This window comes from Tenrec ecaudatus, chromosome 16, assembly GCF_050624435.1.
Source record: "Tenrec ecaudatus isolate mTenEca1 chromosome 16, mTenEca1.hap1, whole genome shotgun sequence".
NCBI classification, from domain to species: Eukaryota; Metazoa; Chordata; class Mammalia; order Afrosoricida; family Tenrecidae; genus Tenrec; species Tenrec ecaudatus.
In genome coordinates, this window is record NC_134545.1 from 103,617,851 (window position 1) to 103,634,838 (window position 16,988).

Genomic DNA, 16,988 nt, shown 5'->3' on the forward strand with positions numbered 1-16,988 from the left:
AGTCTCTTTTCCACTGAAACCTGTCCACGGTAGATAATCTTACTGGTATTTGAAATACCAATGGCCTAACGTCCAGTGTCCCAACATGCAAGCTACTGCAGCATGACAGACTGACGGAGAGCCGCTGATGATCAGATTCATTGTACATTACCAACTATTCCCTTGTGCCCAGATGGATGTGCTGTAGATGGCCTCCGAGAAGCCCCTGAATCTTTGCAGTTGTTTCCCTCGCCGCCGGCCCACTCCCAGTTTGACAGGGCTGACGACCATTCACGGGGACAGCCTGTCTTCCCCCTCCCCCCGCGGGCGGGCAGGAGTGGGTCTGAGCACTCTGACCCCACTCGTCTCTCTGTGTTGTTCCAGGTTTACAGAGTTTTTGGATCCCTTCCAGAGAGTCATCCAGCCCGAAGAGATCTGGCTCTATAAGAACCCCCTGGTGCAGTCAGACAACATCCCGACCCGCCTCATGTTCGTAAGTACCGTGATTGCATGGGCCCTGGCCAAGGATGCGGGGCAGCTTGGAGGGCGAGCAGCCGAGCAGCCTAGCGGATGAAACTTCACTTTCAAACCAGGAGTGAGTCTGCTTCGGCAGGTGCAAAGCCATGATTGCCCACCGCATTGGAACGAGATGAGGCCAGTTCACCTGGATGCTGTGGGTCGGTTTCCAAATCTTGACAAGGAAGGAAGAGGACCTACTTTCCCCTCCCCCATCCCATTAGAATAAGCCCCCACATTGCCAAACCATGGGAGTGCAGGCAGCCACGTCTCTTGGCAGTTCCCTGTTGGAACCCTTGACTTCCGGGCGGGAGACCTGCGAGTCTGAATCCCACACAGTCCTTGCTGCTCATTGGCTGGAGTCCTGGGCATGGCTGTGATGATGAACAGGTTTCAGCAGGGCTCCCTGACTAAAAAGAAAGAGAGGGGCGGCAATCTGCTCCCCCGAATCACAGTAGAATCACTGGGGAGCACGTGGTGGGGCCACACCCAAGCATGGGGTTGTTGCAGGACTGGCAGTGTGTGGCTCTGCTCTGCCTGGGTCACTCAGGGGGCTGGAGCTCAGGACACTTTCTGCTTTTAGCTGGTCCATTGCAGACGGCCCGACTCCCCCTGAAGCCGTGCTGTCATGTCTGCTTCTTGCTTCTTCTAGAGTAAACAACCGAATCCCATAGCCGCGTAACAGTGGTGACACTTGACGCTTCATTTCCTCAGTGCCAGGCATGTGGCTGAGCCTTAGGAAAATGACTTCCTTTGGTTCTGCTGAGCATCCTGGGGAAGAAGGTGGCATCCCTGTCCACACTTTGCAGCTGCAGAATGGCATCTCAGATGGCTTCTCTTTCGTGCCATAGTGGGTCCCTCCTCTCTGCCCACTTGTGCTTCTAGCTTCTGGAAGCCAGAGGTGTTACTCAAGCAAAGGGGGTGGTGTGTGTGTGTGTGTGTGTGTGTGTGTGTGTGTCTGTGTGTGACGTGAGCTAATAGTGTGATTTGAGTTGCACTATGACTCACAATGCGCCCTGATACACTGCCCCTGCCTCATTAACAGACAGAAACTAGAATTTGCAACGTATTGTCAGATGGAGGATGATTACATCAGATCACAGCATGGGGACCAACCATGGAAGACTGGGAATCATAGCCGAGCCAGCTGACACCACTCACTCCTTGACACGGGGCAGTGGTTTGGAAGGTTCACACAGCCTTAATGGCTCCCGAGAGTCTGAATGCCATGCGAATTCAAAGATCTGCCTTGCATCCTGTCCCCCTTTGATCCAGAGATCAGGTTCTTCTCTAGAGTCTGTGATCCCAGCGATTCAGGATGGGGTCATTGCCTTTCCATCGTTACTTTTCTTCAGGAGCATGAACTGGAGATTCGGGGCCTGAGAAACTAGAGTGGTTGGGAGAGGCCACCTCTGAACACCTGCGAATGAAAGCCAGGCCTTTCTATCCCAGCTCTAGCTGGGACCTATCGGAACCCCGTGTGTGTGTGTGTGTGTGTGTGTGTGTGTGTGTGTGTGTGTAGGCAGTTTCCTCTCATGGCTTTAATTGGGGGATATCTCTATTGATCACTGGCCCCCAGTCTTCAAAGGCTTCACATTTCATGCTCCATAAAATGCAATTTGGAGTCCAGTGTGCATGTGTGACCTGTGAGTGATTTGTGATGTGTCCTCGGCGCGTGAGGAGGGGATTTTCCTTTGAAGTCAGGATGCACTTACCACTCCTCTCCGGGCTGCAGACACACAGGACGGGGCTCTGTGCATGTTGGCAGCAGCAGGGAAGAGGCATCGGAGGGGTTAGCTAGTGTTTGGGTTCTTCATCCGCGGATCCTGATTTGTGCCCTCCGATCTCCTAATGAAATAAGCTCAGCCTTTTATTTTGTTAATAGTTCTTGATGGATTTCATTCATTTGCTCCAACAATTTATAGGGATTACATAATCCTATCAGGGAAGCAGGAGATACATTTATAATTCTTTTAACATGAAGATGGAAGATATTTTGTTGCCATGTAAATTAGATCTGTTCTCCTGAGCTATATAAAAAATCCCAATAGAAAATGCCGTTTGTCTGCTTTTGATTTTTCAGAGCCTTCAGAGGTTTGTAGGAGGATTTGTAATTAATAGGACTTACATATTTCATGAAGGAGCCCTGGTGGCAGAGTGGTTCAAAACCACTAGCCGCTCCGAGAGGGAAAGACAGGGCTTTCTACGCCCCTAAAGAGTTACCATCTCAGACACCCACAGGGGCAGTTCTACTCGGCCCTACAGGCACCAACTTGATGGTAGTGAGAGTCACATATTTCACTAAGGAGCACTGGTGGCAGAGTGGCTTACCCATCGGGCTTTTTACCAAAAGATCAGTAGTTTGAAACCACCTGTCTGCTCCCTTAAAAATATACCACCTCAGAAATCCACTGAGCATGCCCTCTATCCCAGAGGACGCTGAGCCATAGGGTATCAACGTCAGGGCCACGAGTTGACACATTTCACTGACCTTTCAAATAACTGGGCACCCTAAAAGATTCCAGCTTCACTGTATAAGGCACCGGCAGAAGCTTGAGGTTGTTTAGTGTTTGGCTGGAATGTTTTCATGTAAAGATAAACTTGCCTATTTTCTAACAAAATGCATTTAAAGGGCAGCTGGTAGGCCCCAGATGTTTCTTTATTGGGCAATTAGCAACCCTGGCAGGTGTGTCTGTCTCTGTGTGTGTATATGTGTGCGCGAGCATGCGCATGTTAAACTAACTGGCAAATGACCCGGGAATGAAATCAGGCCATCCGAGGAGAGGGGAGCGTCAATTGCAGACTTGATGGTAACTGTCGCCTGGAGGCTCCTGCCTAGCATCTCCTGTGCCCGTGGCGCTGGCCGGCCATGTGACCGTGTCTTTGACAGCGTCGGCATTGGATGTTGCTGGGCCTTTGGAATCTGAAAGCTTCTTCCCCTTTTGGTGACTCAGTGTTCCTGTTGACCAGGGGGACAGGCTGAAGGTGATTTTCTTCATCCCCACGCTGGAACTAAACCCTTCCTGAAGATTCCCAGACCTCCACTGCCTTTCTGGAAGGACTCTCCCAAACTCACAGGAAGTCGGGCACTCTGATGACATGGATTGGCACCCACAGACAAGCAGGGGTGGGGGCACTACAACAGCAAAGCAAGAGGTGCCGGGACTCAGCATGGACGCAGACGTGGCCCTCGTTTTCTTTCTCTGGCCACGGTGCCTCCAGATGGGCTAGTCCCGTGATCCTGTGATGATTTGGAAGCAGGGGCTTCGGTGCCGGAGCAGAATGCCCCGTGGGAAGACGGAATCGAGTCAGCGTGGGAAGGAGCGAGAGGGGAGAGGCAGCGTTGGCTCATGACGGACAGTTTAATTTTTAGGCTCTTAGGAAAGTCCTAGGCAGCTCTTCTTTGGTGACAGATGCCATTGTGTAGACATTGAAGGGCCTTTTCTGGGTATCTGCATGCCCTGAAGTTGTCTGCTTCATCACTCGGCAGCACACCTTCCTGTCAAACGCCGGAAATTCAGGCCGTTTGGGCTCCTTGTGTCATGGAAAGTGGATTAGGTACCGTGGCAAGCTCTGCTCTGCCTCCCTCCGCTCCTTCTACCACCGGCTGGTTAAAGTCCCTGGCCTCCCTGCCCCCGCCGCAGACACAGACACCCTGCGCCTCGTTCGTTCTGCAGTTAGCAGGAGACATCCCAGAGTGCAGAGCACAGACGCCTGAGAGCCCTACTGTCCACGTCACCGCCCTTCCGTGCTGGCTTCACCGACAGGTACTCAGGGCAGGGCCCTTGTTGGAGACACTGCTTGAAACCACGTCCTTCCCTGACCCAGTTCTCTTCCCTGCACAGCCAGGTGTCCATTTCTCTGACCCAGCACACAGGGGCGATTCAGCTTGTGAGGCTTCATCCTCATTGGCCTGGTGATAGTGTACAGGGACCCTCTCAAGAGTTTTCCCTAGAAACTAGGGCCAGGGTGGACTCTGCCCACCATGAACTGGATGCTGACGTTCCGTGGGCTTTGTGGCTGGGCAGGTGGTATGGATCATTGGCATGGGTCCTTAAGGGGCCTGTCTGGTGTCAGAGCCCAGGTTTGCCACTAACCAGCAAGGAGGCTACTTGGAGGACCAAGGTGCGCCTGACCCAATTGGTGGTATTTCCGTTCGCCCCGCCCATGTGTGTGCATAAGGGAGACGGAGGAAGCGTCGGTGCATCTGAATTGTGGGGCTGGTGGAGAGCAGTGCAGTTGCCATGGACGACCACAGAACCCGCACATCTCTCGTGGAAGAAGCACCGCTGGATGCTCCATAGAGACAAGCGTGGTGAAATGTCATCTCACGGGTGTATTGTCATACCGGGTCAGGCAAGACCAGCCGTTGCTGGAGAAGGACACCATGCTTGGTCAGGTGGCAGGGCAGTGAGCAAGAGGAAGACCTTGGACCTGTGGGGCTGACAACAGCGGCTGCAACGAAGGACTCAGTGTCAGCGTAGTGGGGAGGATGACAGCCCAGCGTTTTGTTTGGCTGTACACAGGGTCACCCTGAGTCAGCGCTGACTTGATGGTGCCTAACAATAGCACCGGGGATGTGACATTGCCTAACTTCCCAGCGCCGCAGCTCCCCCATCTGTAAAGGGGACAGTGCCAGCATGTCCTCCCCCAATGTTGAAAACATCAAATGGGTGACAGACACACCGCCGTTTGCCTCGTGGTGCTCCGCAGACAGCACCCGAGAACTGCCGAGGGCTGTAGATCCTCGCAACCGTTCTTGGGTGGCCTTGGTTTCTATTGTGCCCATTTGCTGGACAGGGAAACTGAGGTGAAGAAGTCAAGGGGCTTGCTCAAGGCCACAGAGCAGAGAAGTGTCAGAGTTGGGGCTTGAATGCAGCTCTCCTTCCTTGGCGTCTGTGCCTCACACTTTCCTCTGTGGAAATCTGGATTCTTAGTGGAATGAACATCATGCAGAACCAGCCGGATTGCAGCCAGCACTTCAGGTTTATAACAATGTGTGTGTGTGTGTGTGTGTGTGTGTGTGTGTGTGTGTGTGGTTCACGGAAACATTTAATCATCTTTTCATTCCATAGTTTCACTATTTTCTTAAAGCCTCTTGTAGATATGATAAAAGCACAGAAAAACCTCACTGCTATCAGGTTGATTCCAGTTCAAGATGACCACACTGCTCCTCTGAGCTTCTAAGATTGTAGGAATTGACAGGAGCAGACAGCCTCCTCTTTCTCCCGAGAAGTGGCCGGGGGTTCAAGCTGCTGGCCTGTCACTCAGCCAACCCCACTGTGACTCACTACGCCACCAGAGCGCTAGCATAGCTACGTATAATAAATAGGTACACATTAATTGTGTTACATAAAATTACAACGATCGTGTTATCTCATTGTGTGGGTGTTGCGCAGTACAATTAGTTAGTAGTTTACTAGATGCCGTCTAGAGCAATCTTTCTCAGCCTCAGCTTCCTTGTCAGTAAGACGAGGCTCTGGGACTGCAGCAATGGCTGAGAGTCATGACCCCCGCCCCTCCCCGGCAGCATGGCAGCCCAGCATGGAGACATCTGGCCCTACTGTGTGCCTTGTGAGGTTCATGTACCTCTTGGAGGTTTAGCATTCTCATCTGGACAACCAGGGAAAATGTGCCACCATAGAGTGGTCAGGAAATCAAATGCAGGTGACTCATGTTAAATAAACGTCTGTGTAACTGGATAACATTGTAACATCTGTGTAACACAGTAACATTTGTATCACCTGGTAACATCTGCGTCACATTGTCAAGGAGTCCTGGTGACTCCGTGATGAAGCGCTTAGCTGCGTCATCAAAAAGTCAGAGGTTTGAGCCCACCAGTCACTCATCAACAGAACCATGGCCATCTGCTTCCATCAAGTTCCCAGCATGGGAAGCCCTTAGGGACCTATCTACTCAGCCCTAAAGTATCACTGTGAATTGAAATTGATTCAATGGCAGTGAGTACCCATTTAACTCTATACCTTTGACTTCTAAGTCTGGAGATCAATCGCTGTATGTTATCTAACACCTCCTACTTCCTAAGGTGAGAATCGCTGTAACACTGGTTAAGAGGGCAGTCCGATTTGAGCCATCTGGGTAGGAAACTCTTTTTAACTCTTGTGTGACCTTCAACAGGTTACCTCACTGCTGTGTTCCTTAGCTCCATACTCATTAAATAAGGGTCACCATAGAACTCGGAGCCATGGTGGGTGATGTGGTTGAGCAGTGTGGAACCAGCAGCCACTCCACAGGAGAAAGGCGAGGCTTTCTACTCCCATAAAGAGTTTCAGCTTGGGAAATTTGGCAATGAGTCAGAACTGGCTCGATGTGGCAGCGAGTTGGAGACTGGGGGACAATGACTTAGGAAGATGGAAGAAGAACTGATGCCTCTGGATGAAACTTACACAAGAACAGACAAGCTCGTCCTGGACGAAGCCCAGCTAGAATGCTCTTTAGAGGTGAAGGTGTCGAAATGTGGTCTCATGTACTTTAGAAAAGTTTTCCATAGGGACCAGTCCCTGGAGAAGGCATCATGGTTGGGAAAGTAGGGGGTCGGGGAAGAAGAGGAAGGCCCGCAACAAGATGGATGGACACAGCGGCTACAACAATGGCCTCAAACATAACAACGATTGTGAGGATGGTGCGGAGCCAGGCAGGGCTTTGTTCTGTTGCACATCAGGTCACTACGAGTGAGGACCAGTCGGAGGGTACCCAGCACCAGCACCAGCACCAGCGATGTCCGAGGGTCCTTGTGAGGTTGGAATGGATTCATGGACTGAAGTGCCTACAGGCGAGTGTGGAACTAGCAGCAGCCTCAGGACCTGCCCCCTCTGCCGGTTGGACCCGGTGTTGTGTCCTCAGCAGCCCTCTGCTCTCAACTAGCAAGGAAAATGGGAAGGGAAAGCAGACAAGGCCCTTCAAGGTTCCCGGCATCTCCGAGCAGTGGAGGTATGGAGACCGCGTTTCGTGCTCTCTCCCATCCCGTCACTAAGCGCCCGCCGCCCGCTGTCTTGTCTGCTGTGTGCCCAGGAGGCCTGAGGTCAAGGAGCAGGAACACCAGAGGAAGGTCCGTCTGTGTGCTTCGGCTTCCGCCCCCATCTGTTTGGAGGAACAATGGCCGCTCGCCACCTCGGAGCCTCTGCTATCCTGTTTCCTCTGCTGGACAACAGAGTGTGTTGAACCAACTGTGCGGGATTCAACCCCGGGGAGCCGAGGAGGAAGCGGGGTCGGGGGTGGGGTGGAGTGGGGCTTGGTCACATTCCATCCCACTTAGAGACCCATCTGCCCCGAGAGGACATTCAGTCCCACGTGGCCTGACTTCACGAGGGAGGTCCTCCCTGGAGTCCAGGGTTGAGTAGAAAAACATTTGAGTCAGAAAGAGGGGCAGGAAGAGTACGTTTCAGAAAGCTTCAAAACGTTTGTGGGAAAATCCTCTTACTTTTGCGTTCTGTTTTCCCACACACGTCGTGTTGGAGACCCCTCCGGTGTGTCCGCCTGTCCTGTGTTAAGAGCGGTGCTGCTCCAGGTCACTGGCACCGTGGGTTCCAAAAAGAGGAAATGAGACCGGACACTCACTGGGAGGACATTCTGGCTGCAGCTTCCCTGGAGGAAGGGGCGTGGGGAGGGGGACACTCGCTCCTCTGCCTGTGTGAGGTGGGGCATCAGGTCCCTCCAGGGCATCTTATTCTAGCTCTTTCCTGGTGTCTCACTGGTTCTAGAAGACACTGTTAGGCACCTTGCCAGGAGAGTTGTGCACCTGGATAAATTACATCCATTCTGGTTGGGAGATAGGGGTTCAATTAGGAACAGGAAGCTGAGCCAGGGAGCAGTGCTGAAGGGACCCCTGGACAGTAAACGATGAGTGGGAGTCAGCTGGCCAGGGCTCATGGATTCCCATGGAGACCAGAGAGCTTGTGGTTCGGGGCTCTCCCAGTGGGGCCTCCTGCTGGGGAATTTCCCTCAGAGTCTCTGGGAGCCTCGTGGAAGAGCTTTCCAACCCATGTTGTGTTGTTTCCCTTCTCCTGGGGTCTGCTTTCTGCCACCACCCGGTTGTCTGTTCGTTGTGCTGTGTGGGGATTGCATCTCACAGTGATGCTGGAAGCGACGCCTCTAGTATCTCAAATGCCAGCATACTCGTGATCAACACGCTTCGGCACGTTTCCAGATTAAGACACAGTGGGAAGAAATGCTTGCAGATGTCCGTCTGAAAATTACTCAAGGAAAACTTTATGCATCCCAATAAAGCCTTGTGTGACTTGGCTAATGTCTTTGGTCCCTTAATCCGGAGGAATCAGTTACCGGAGGAGGATGTTGTGTCTGCAGAAATGGTGCGAAGGCCAGTGAGAGTCAAGGAAACATTCGATGAGATGCACTCATACATGCTGGCAGTCATGAGGGCGATGCAGGAACGGACATGATTTTGATATGTTCTGTATTGTTCTGTTGGATGGCACCTATTCATGCATCCAGGAATGCATGCATGCATCCATCCATCCATCCATGCATCCATCCATCCATCCATCCATGCATGCATGCATGCATGCATGCATCCATCCATCCATGCATGCATGCATGCATCCATCCATCTCCCTCTACCTTTACTGCACACAGCTGTGGTGCTCTTGGAATGTCATACTCACTCTTGTTTCTCTTGTTTGTAAGGCTGGACATTGACTATTGAGTGCCCATTATTATCACACTCTGGGGGAGTTGTCACCAGTCTTAAATCGAGAGGAATATGGTAGGCATGGTGCTTGCTTTGGGGTCTGCAAGGAGTTCTGCTTCTGCCTCAGTGAGCAGGTGGTTCAGCCCCTCCCCGCCCCCTAAACATGGGGTGTGTGAGTTGCAGCTTGGCATCAGCATTGCTAGTCACCAGCATTGGAAACATTTGTGATGCTTGTTAAAGTGTGTAGATTCACACACCTGTCACATCAGCTGCTTCCAGGGAATCGATGTCTTAACAAGTCCTGTGGTTTCTCAGGGTGAGAGCTGCAGGCTTACTCACCGGGGAATATGGTCTTTCATTGTGGCCTGCAGGAAAATCCCACCTTCCCTCTTTCTCAGAGTCTTGCCTCAGCTGCCTGTAGGACCTGTGCCTTCCTTGGTGACAGGACTCGCTACTTGCCTTAAACGGTGTGAGTCATTCAGGACCACACCTGATAAAGGATCACCACCCTGGTTACCACCAGACGTGACCAGAAAGAAGATGTAGGAAGAAAGGCTTTCTTGTATTTCGTCCAGAGTCTCTGAAGACAATTCCCCAAGAGAATTTCCAGGATCTCTGGAGCTCTGGCCACTGGCGGTACATATCATCTCACATAGTTTGAAAGCCCAAACTCATTTGGACACATTCAGATTGTATCAAAGAAAAGCATCCAGTTATCTTTTGTTGTGGCTATTAGGTACTGTCATGTCACTTCCAACGCATGGTGACCCTGCACACGGCCCATGACAGCTGCCTGGCCAGCCCCATTCTCACACTTGTTGCGATCTTGGAGCCTGTGGTTGCAGCCACTGTGCCAATCCACCTTGTTGAGCGTCTTCCTCGTTTCCACTGACCCTTCCTCAAGTGTGGAGTCCCTTCCTCAGAGACTGAGCTCGCCTGATAACACGTTCAAAATGTCAGGAGTCTCAGCGTCCTCACTTCTAAGGAGCGTTCTGGGTATACTTCTTCCAAGACAGACCCCACCCCACCCCTTTCTGGCAATCCACGGCATGTTCAATATTCTTTGTCGACACTCTGATTCTTCTCTGATCTTCCTGCACAGCCTCCAGCCTTCACCTGCATTTGTTTGAGGTCACTGGAAAGGCCATGGCTGGGCCAGGAGCTCATTAGCACTCAAAATAATCTTCTAGCCATGCTTAGGAGCCCCAGTGGGTCAAGTTCTACTAGGAAGCTCCTCTTCAAAATGTGAAATAACATGGGAAATGAAGAGTTCCAAGATGTGACCCATACCAGCCCTTTACCCCAACTGCCAGGCCGATTGTGAATGTGTGAACTATCCCATTGTAGCTGATAATGGTTAGCCCAAGAAGTTATAGTTAGAAGGAAGTCATGTAAATGCTTTTATTTTAAGAAAAAAAGTTTGGACTATTTAAAGCAACTTCCTAATTATGTAATTAGAAAATGCTGGAATAAAGTGTGGATGTGTGAGGCAGACCAGCTGGTGTCTAAATCCCATCCTTGGCTTTTCACTACTCACCAGCTTGGGCACATGATTGCATCCCCAAACCCAAGGAAACAGAGAACCATTGTGCGGAACACACAGAGCCACAGACTCCTCTATTTGTTGGTTTCAAGCCCTGGTGGTTGAGTGGGCTACTCATTGGTCTGATAATCTCAAGGTCAGCAGTTTGAAACCACCAACACCCTCTCTGGGAGAAAAATGAGGCTTTCTACTCCCGTAAAGATTTACAGCCTGGGAAACCCACGGGGGCAACTCTACTCTGTTTTCTAGCTTGTTATGAGTCAGAATCAACGTGATGGCAGGGAATCTGGGGCTTTTAGTGCTCAGTCCCTTCCACCTAGTAGGTTTTGATATTTGTCGGTGTATCCGAATTCCACGAGATCAACCCATCAAACACTTGATGGGCATCTGGGTGTTTTGGAGAGGAAAAGGAGAATGGAGGAAGGGGAGAGGATAAATTCTATGAAGAGAAAGGGTTAACCCCAGCCTTGTGAAAGAAATACATCTTCAACAAAAGAACGCCACAGGGAAATGAGCTGATCCAGTCTGAGCAAGCTCCACATGCTTCCATGTTGCCAGAGAGATGGGGCTGGGGAGCCAAGGGTTCCTTCAGCCGTCTGCCCAGGAGAATGGGGTGGGGGTGTCTGGCCAAGATGAGTCATCGTAATTACAGACTCCTCTTTTTTGCTTAAAAGGCTGCCACTTTACACGAGGCTCCCAGGAATTACAAATCAATGAGAACCCACAATCAGACCTCTGGTTTCTCGAGTCTAGGTCATCTCTAAGTATACATAGAAATCACCCTCCTTTCTTGAGTTTGGGAGTTCAGGAAGATCATTCCATTGGTGGCTTTACACAAAGCTAACTGAGACTCAAGATCGGTCCACCTTTCTAACGGCAAACTCCGGCCCTCATGAGGGATTATTTGTTATTTCTTCCAGGCCATTTCTTTCCTCACACCCCTGGCTGTTATTTGCGTGGTGAAAATTATCCGGCGAACAGACAAGACTGAAATTAAGGAAGCCTTCTTAGGTAGAGTATTCCCAGTTCCTGCTTTAGGGGATGGGGTGGAATAGACCATCAGATTTAAAATAACAGACACAATCAAAACTCAGCTGCACCCCAGTGGTTTTCCTCTGAGTCAGATGAAGCAGGTAGAGTATTCCCAGTTCCTGCTTTAGGGGATGGCGTGGAATAGACCATCAGATTTAAAATAACAGACACAATCAAAACTCAGATGCACCCCAGTGGTTTTCCTCTGAGTCAGATGAAGCTTGGCAGAAGCGAGGCAAGAGGAACTGGAAGTCCAAGGGGCTGATGTGCGGCTGTTAACAATGGAGTTTCCAATCTGTTAACAATGGAGTTTCCAGTAGCCGCCAGCGGTCACTGTCCATTGTGCTGACTATCTTGCTGATCAGGCACCGAGAGATGCCATAGCTCTTGGTGTCGAGACCAGTTGAGATCTGAAACTGTCACCACCAGTTTTGCTCTTCATCCCGTGATGGGCATCCCAGGCATCAGCCACAGGCACTTTGAGAAATCCCATTGTCCCGAGGCTCGAATGAGCAAAGGTGGGTGTAAAATATACTAGAAATTGGGAGCCAGCCCCATACTTCAGTTTGGGGAAAACATTAGCGGAAGAGGGCTGGTTTCTAAGTACAGAGTGGCACGGCGTTTGCCATTGATTACAGCACCATTGTAATTTCTCGCTGAGCTCAGACCTGGAGGTGCAGTGGGTCAGGCGTTGAGCTGCTAACCACAAGGTCAGGGGTTCAAACTCACCAGCCACTTTGAGGGATAAAGATAAGGCTGTCTGGTCCTGTAAAGATTCACAGCCCCAGAAACCCATGGGGACAATCCTGACCTTCTTTGGAGCCCATCATGGCCTCAGCCAGGCGGTGCAATTCCCAGCTCCCTTCTTGACTCAGGTATCTTCAGCAAATTTTAACTAAGGCGTCCCCGAGGATCCCCCTACCTGCACGAACCCGGCACTGGGCCACCTCTGGTACCTGGTGTTGACCTGGAGGATGGACGTGTATGCCGGATGCCATCCGATTTTGAGAGATTGACGCTGCAGACCAGCCAGGCCCGTCCAGTGCAGGGCATGGCTGCAATGGGCCCTGCCATGCTTCTTGTCAGTGTCCCCGCAACACAGTCATTGTCAGCCAGCGCCAAGTTCTGATTCTGACACACTCTGTCCACTGGCTGGTCTGTCTTGTGGACTCTTCTCCAAGCCTTCAGTGTGGGGAGGGGGGCAGGGTGTGTGTGGGGAGATGGGGGGGGGGATGCTAGAAGCCTGGCCCTTAAGAACCCAGCCCTCTGGGCTCTGTTAGACTCTTGTTAATCAGCATGAGCTTCTGTTGGGAACTCACTCATGCCCTGCTTGCCAGCCCTCCCCATCTCTGCTCTCCGCCCAGCCTTCTCTCTGTGTCCAGGGGAGGCCCTTGGCCTGGTCCCCTAGGGGCTGTGCTACTCAGCAGAGCAAAGTGATCCGTTCAGCTGACTTCTAGAAGGCCGTTGTCCCCACCCCAGCAGCCACATATGTTCTAGCTCAGCTCTTGGGTCTCCTGAGGAGCTGTTCTCTGTGCTGTGGTGTGCCAGCCAGCTTCAGGAGGCCGCGGAAGGGGGGGGTGTCTGCCCCCAAACTGCTGTCTCTGAAGTTCCCCGAGATTTAGGGCCCACAGAGGGAGCTGCACTAGTGAAGCCTGTTCCCAGAGGCTGAGGGGGTGTGAGGACCGGAAGGAGACCTCCGAGTCCAGTCCATCCGGGAAAGCACAGCACGGCCCCAGCTGTACCTGCAGTGGTGGGGAGGAGAGCGCAGCCTGGATAGAAAGCCGTGGCCCAGCCGGTAGAGGTCGTGGTACTCCACCAGGCCCTGGTGGGCAATGAAGAGCAAAGGGTCTCTGGAGTCACAACCCCTCTCTGCAGTGGAGACCGCCCCCCTGCCCCCAGGAGCTCCAGGCGAGAGGAGGGAGGCTCTGTGTGTGCACAGGGTGGAGCGGCATGCCCCCGGGCTTGGTTTGGCAGGCCGCTGCACCAGGCGCAGCCCGCCCTCCCCATGTGGCCACCTGTGCCCCACCCCACATGGAGGTGATTCATTTCTCTAGAGAGGGGCCCTCCCCTTCTCCCTCTCCTTCTGCAGCTGCCGCCAGAGTCCCCACTCCCACCCCCGATTTCGTCCCATCTCAGGGCTGTGTCTTGGCCATTTCCGCGCGTACAACAACCTATCTGTCTCCCTCGATGGCCAGCAGGGCTTTCCCGACAGAGCCCCTCCACTGCACTGCCCGCGCATCAGTCTCTGCGTCCAGCCTGCACGGGTGGCCTGCCTGCTTTATTAGCCATCAGAGCAGGGGACAGGGCGGCTCACCCTGCCGTCACATTGCCGGCAGTGGCCTGGCCTTGGCACGTTCTCGATGAGCCACGGGGGAGGTGCCCTCTAAGGGACAGAGGTTCCTCAGTGACCTGTGCCATCTGCACCCTGTGGAGGATGCCCATGTGATCAAGCCACAGCCAACTCCAGACACCTTCGGGAAACCCGGTGAGGCGGCGCTTGCCCAGTGGTTGCCCAGCGGTTCTGGACAGTGGGGCTCATCTGAACACAAGTAGGCAGCTGTGGGTGGGGGTGGGTAAGCCTGGGCCTGGGCTCTGAGTCCGGTGTCGTGTGCTGGGGGGGATTCCAGCCCCGGTCTGATTCCACTGGTGTCTGAGAAGGGGATGCACAAGTCATGCTTTTGCTACCAGAAAGAAGAATTACACACTATAGTATTAAATCCCTTCCTGCCGGGCCGGGGCATGATGAATGCCCTCTCTTTGTTGTGGGAATTTGAGTCAGGAGGAGAGATCAATTTCATATTAGAGGGGCCTGGAATTTTATGAGTCACTCTCCAAAGTCTTGTCCTAATTACATTTTTACTCGAGCAACGCAGACTGCCTCCAGGTTTTCTGCAGTCTTGCCCTTAGTGTCTGAGGCCATGAATTACATGGCCTTGGAGCCTAACGGCGATGGCAATGATGGTCTTGAATGGTGAGTCAACGATGACCCCTCTGCCTGTTGGTTTTGTTTTCCAGCCGTGTCCTTGGCTCTTGCATTGAATGGAGTTTGCACCAACACCATTAAACTGATCGTGGGCAGGTAAGTTCCCAAGAGGAGCCAGTGGCGACGTAGATGATCAAGGTCCTCAGGGTGGGTAGCTCGCAGAGTGAATGGTTGCTGAGCTTTGGGCCCAAGGATGAGGACACAGGTTGGGACAGACTGGAGCATGTATCGCTTCCCTTCAGCTGCTGTCCTGCTGGCATGGATGACCTCAGCACAGCTGGTCCCTCCCCTATGAATTATGAAGCTTCTTTCTAGAAAGCTGGAGATCAATAGTCAGAGAGCAGCCACTGACCATACCTCTTGTGGGCCTGTTGGTCACCTGGCAACCATTGATGTGCTAGGCTTGTCCTCTGCTGCCCGGGGCCTCAGCAGACACTCGCTCGTGTCAGTTTAGACTTTTAGCAAATAAGACAATGCATTTAATGTTCTGTTTGGGGTGAGGAGGTGCCGGGCTGGCATCCGAACCTCAACCCATGACCCGTTTCTATTGGGCATTGATCTCGCCGCCTCTGCTTGCTGCTGGCAGGGCAGCAGGCTCGGTAGAGATCAGCAGTCAGTGGCCCCACTTACATGCTGACGTTGGCTCTGCCTAGTGGTTCCCTACTTAGATCCCCTCTCAGAAGTTCAACAAGGATTGAAGATCTGCTTGGTGTAGGGTGACGGCTGAAGGGTAAAAGATGGACAGGAGTTGGGGAATGCATGACCCAGTACTCTGTGCTCCTCCAACTGGGCGTGTTAAGAGTTACCCCAAAACAATGCTGACTCTCATGCTTTGGCTCTGTGAGATGCTGGTGGACAGATGGAGACGCACTGACTACTTGGGAGAGACAGGACACAAGTGTGTGATGGACCAGCAGGGCCCTCCCCACCTAGATCTCAGAATGCTTCCCATCAGCCCAGCCTCACCCCAGGGGGGCCTTTGGCACACTGACAGCTGTGCTAGTGTCCTCAGTTAGGTGTGGCAGTGAAGTGTGGAGTGACGTGTGTGGGCCCTGATCACTGGGGCTCAGAGCTCATCCTTGCTCCTTGCTGGTTCTGTGTGACCTTGGGCAGGAACGTGACCTTTCTAAGCCTTTCCTTTCACACCTGTCAGAGGAGGAGAGCTCAGGTGAGTCTGTGCAGGATGCTCAGCACTGGAGCTGATACCCAGAGAACCTCCCAGAGATGGAGTGTGGTACTGTACAAGCCTTGGCTTCAGGACCAGCTCACTTCCTCTGGAGACCTCTCCAGCTACCAGACCAGAAGGGCCCAACCTGGGGGCAGCTTCTCTCTCCCAGAGCTGAACTCACAGGTCCTCACCACGTGCTTTCGTGAGACCTGCTGTTTGACCCAGGGCAGTTGGCCAGCCAAATTCCTTACTCGGGGCCATGAGGGAGCTGGAGGCTTGACTACTGAAAGCAGCCCTGTGTTGAGGTGCTGCCTGGAAGCAGCTCATTGAATCCTTGGGACTTCAACCCAGGGGTAGGTGTCAATCGCCCCCTTTAGCAGGTGTGGCAACGGAGGCTTGGGGGGATGTCCTTCCCAAGGTCACAGACTAGTTAATGGCACAGCCAGAGTTCCAGGACAGATATTTCTGACTGCGAAGCCCTACCACATCTAGAGTATTCCCTGTGGACTGCCCCACCTCTTTTGAGGGCAGAGGGGGTTGAAAGAAGTAGTCGGGACAGCAGGGAGGGGAGGAGCATGGGGGGGGGTGTTCGTGTCTGATAGAAGCATTGTATAGTGAAAAATGTCCATGGTGTCTTTTGTAGACCTCGTCCCGATTTCTTTTACCGCTGCTTTCCAGATGGGGTGATGAACTCGGAAATGCACTGCACGGGGGACCCTGACCTGGTGTCCGAGGGCCGCAAAAGCTTCCCCAGCATCCATTCCTCCTGTAAGTTCCCTGGCTCGTCCATGCCCAGGGCCCTGCATTCTGAGCACGCTCTTTGGGAGCTGAGGTGGAGAGGGAGGCGCTGGTCTATGAATGCTGAATCCGTCTTCGGTGTAGACGGATTGGCTTAAAAACAAGATATTGGTCAGGTGGGAATAACCCAGAGAAGAGGCTCTGGAGTTTGCAGAACACTGGCCCTGTTGCTTTCATGGGCTCGGCAGAGTGTGGTGTGCAGTACATCACCCTTGAGCGTGTGATTGAGGAAGTCAGCAGCCCAAGGGAATTTGCCCCTATTCCTTGGGGGCCTGGTGTGTTTTCCAGCGTAGTGTTTTCT

The 16,988-nt window shown here is 52.6% G+C and overlaps 1 protein-coding gene across 1 annotated transcript in view; it reads left to right on the forward strand.

The window, feature by feature from the left end:
* PLPP4 (phospholipid phosphatase 4) overlaps positions 1-16,988 on the forward strand; it is a 108,493-nt gene that overhangs the window by 51,957 nt on the left and 39,548 nt on the right. Inside the window, exons 3-6 of the mRNA XM_075533473.1 lie at positions 364-472; positions 11,627-11,717; positions 14,754-14,817; positions 16,533-16,657. Of these exons, the coding sequence (XP_075389588.1) occupies positions 364-472; positions 11,627-11,717; positions 14,754-14,817; positions 16,533-16,657 (389 nt within the window). The remainder of the gene's footprint in view (positions 1-363; positions 473-11,626; positions 11,718-14,753; positions 14,818-16,532; positions 16,658-16,988) is intronic.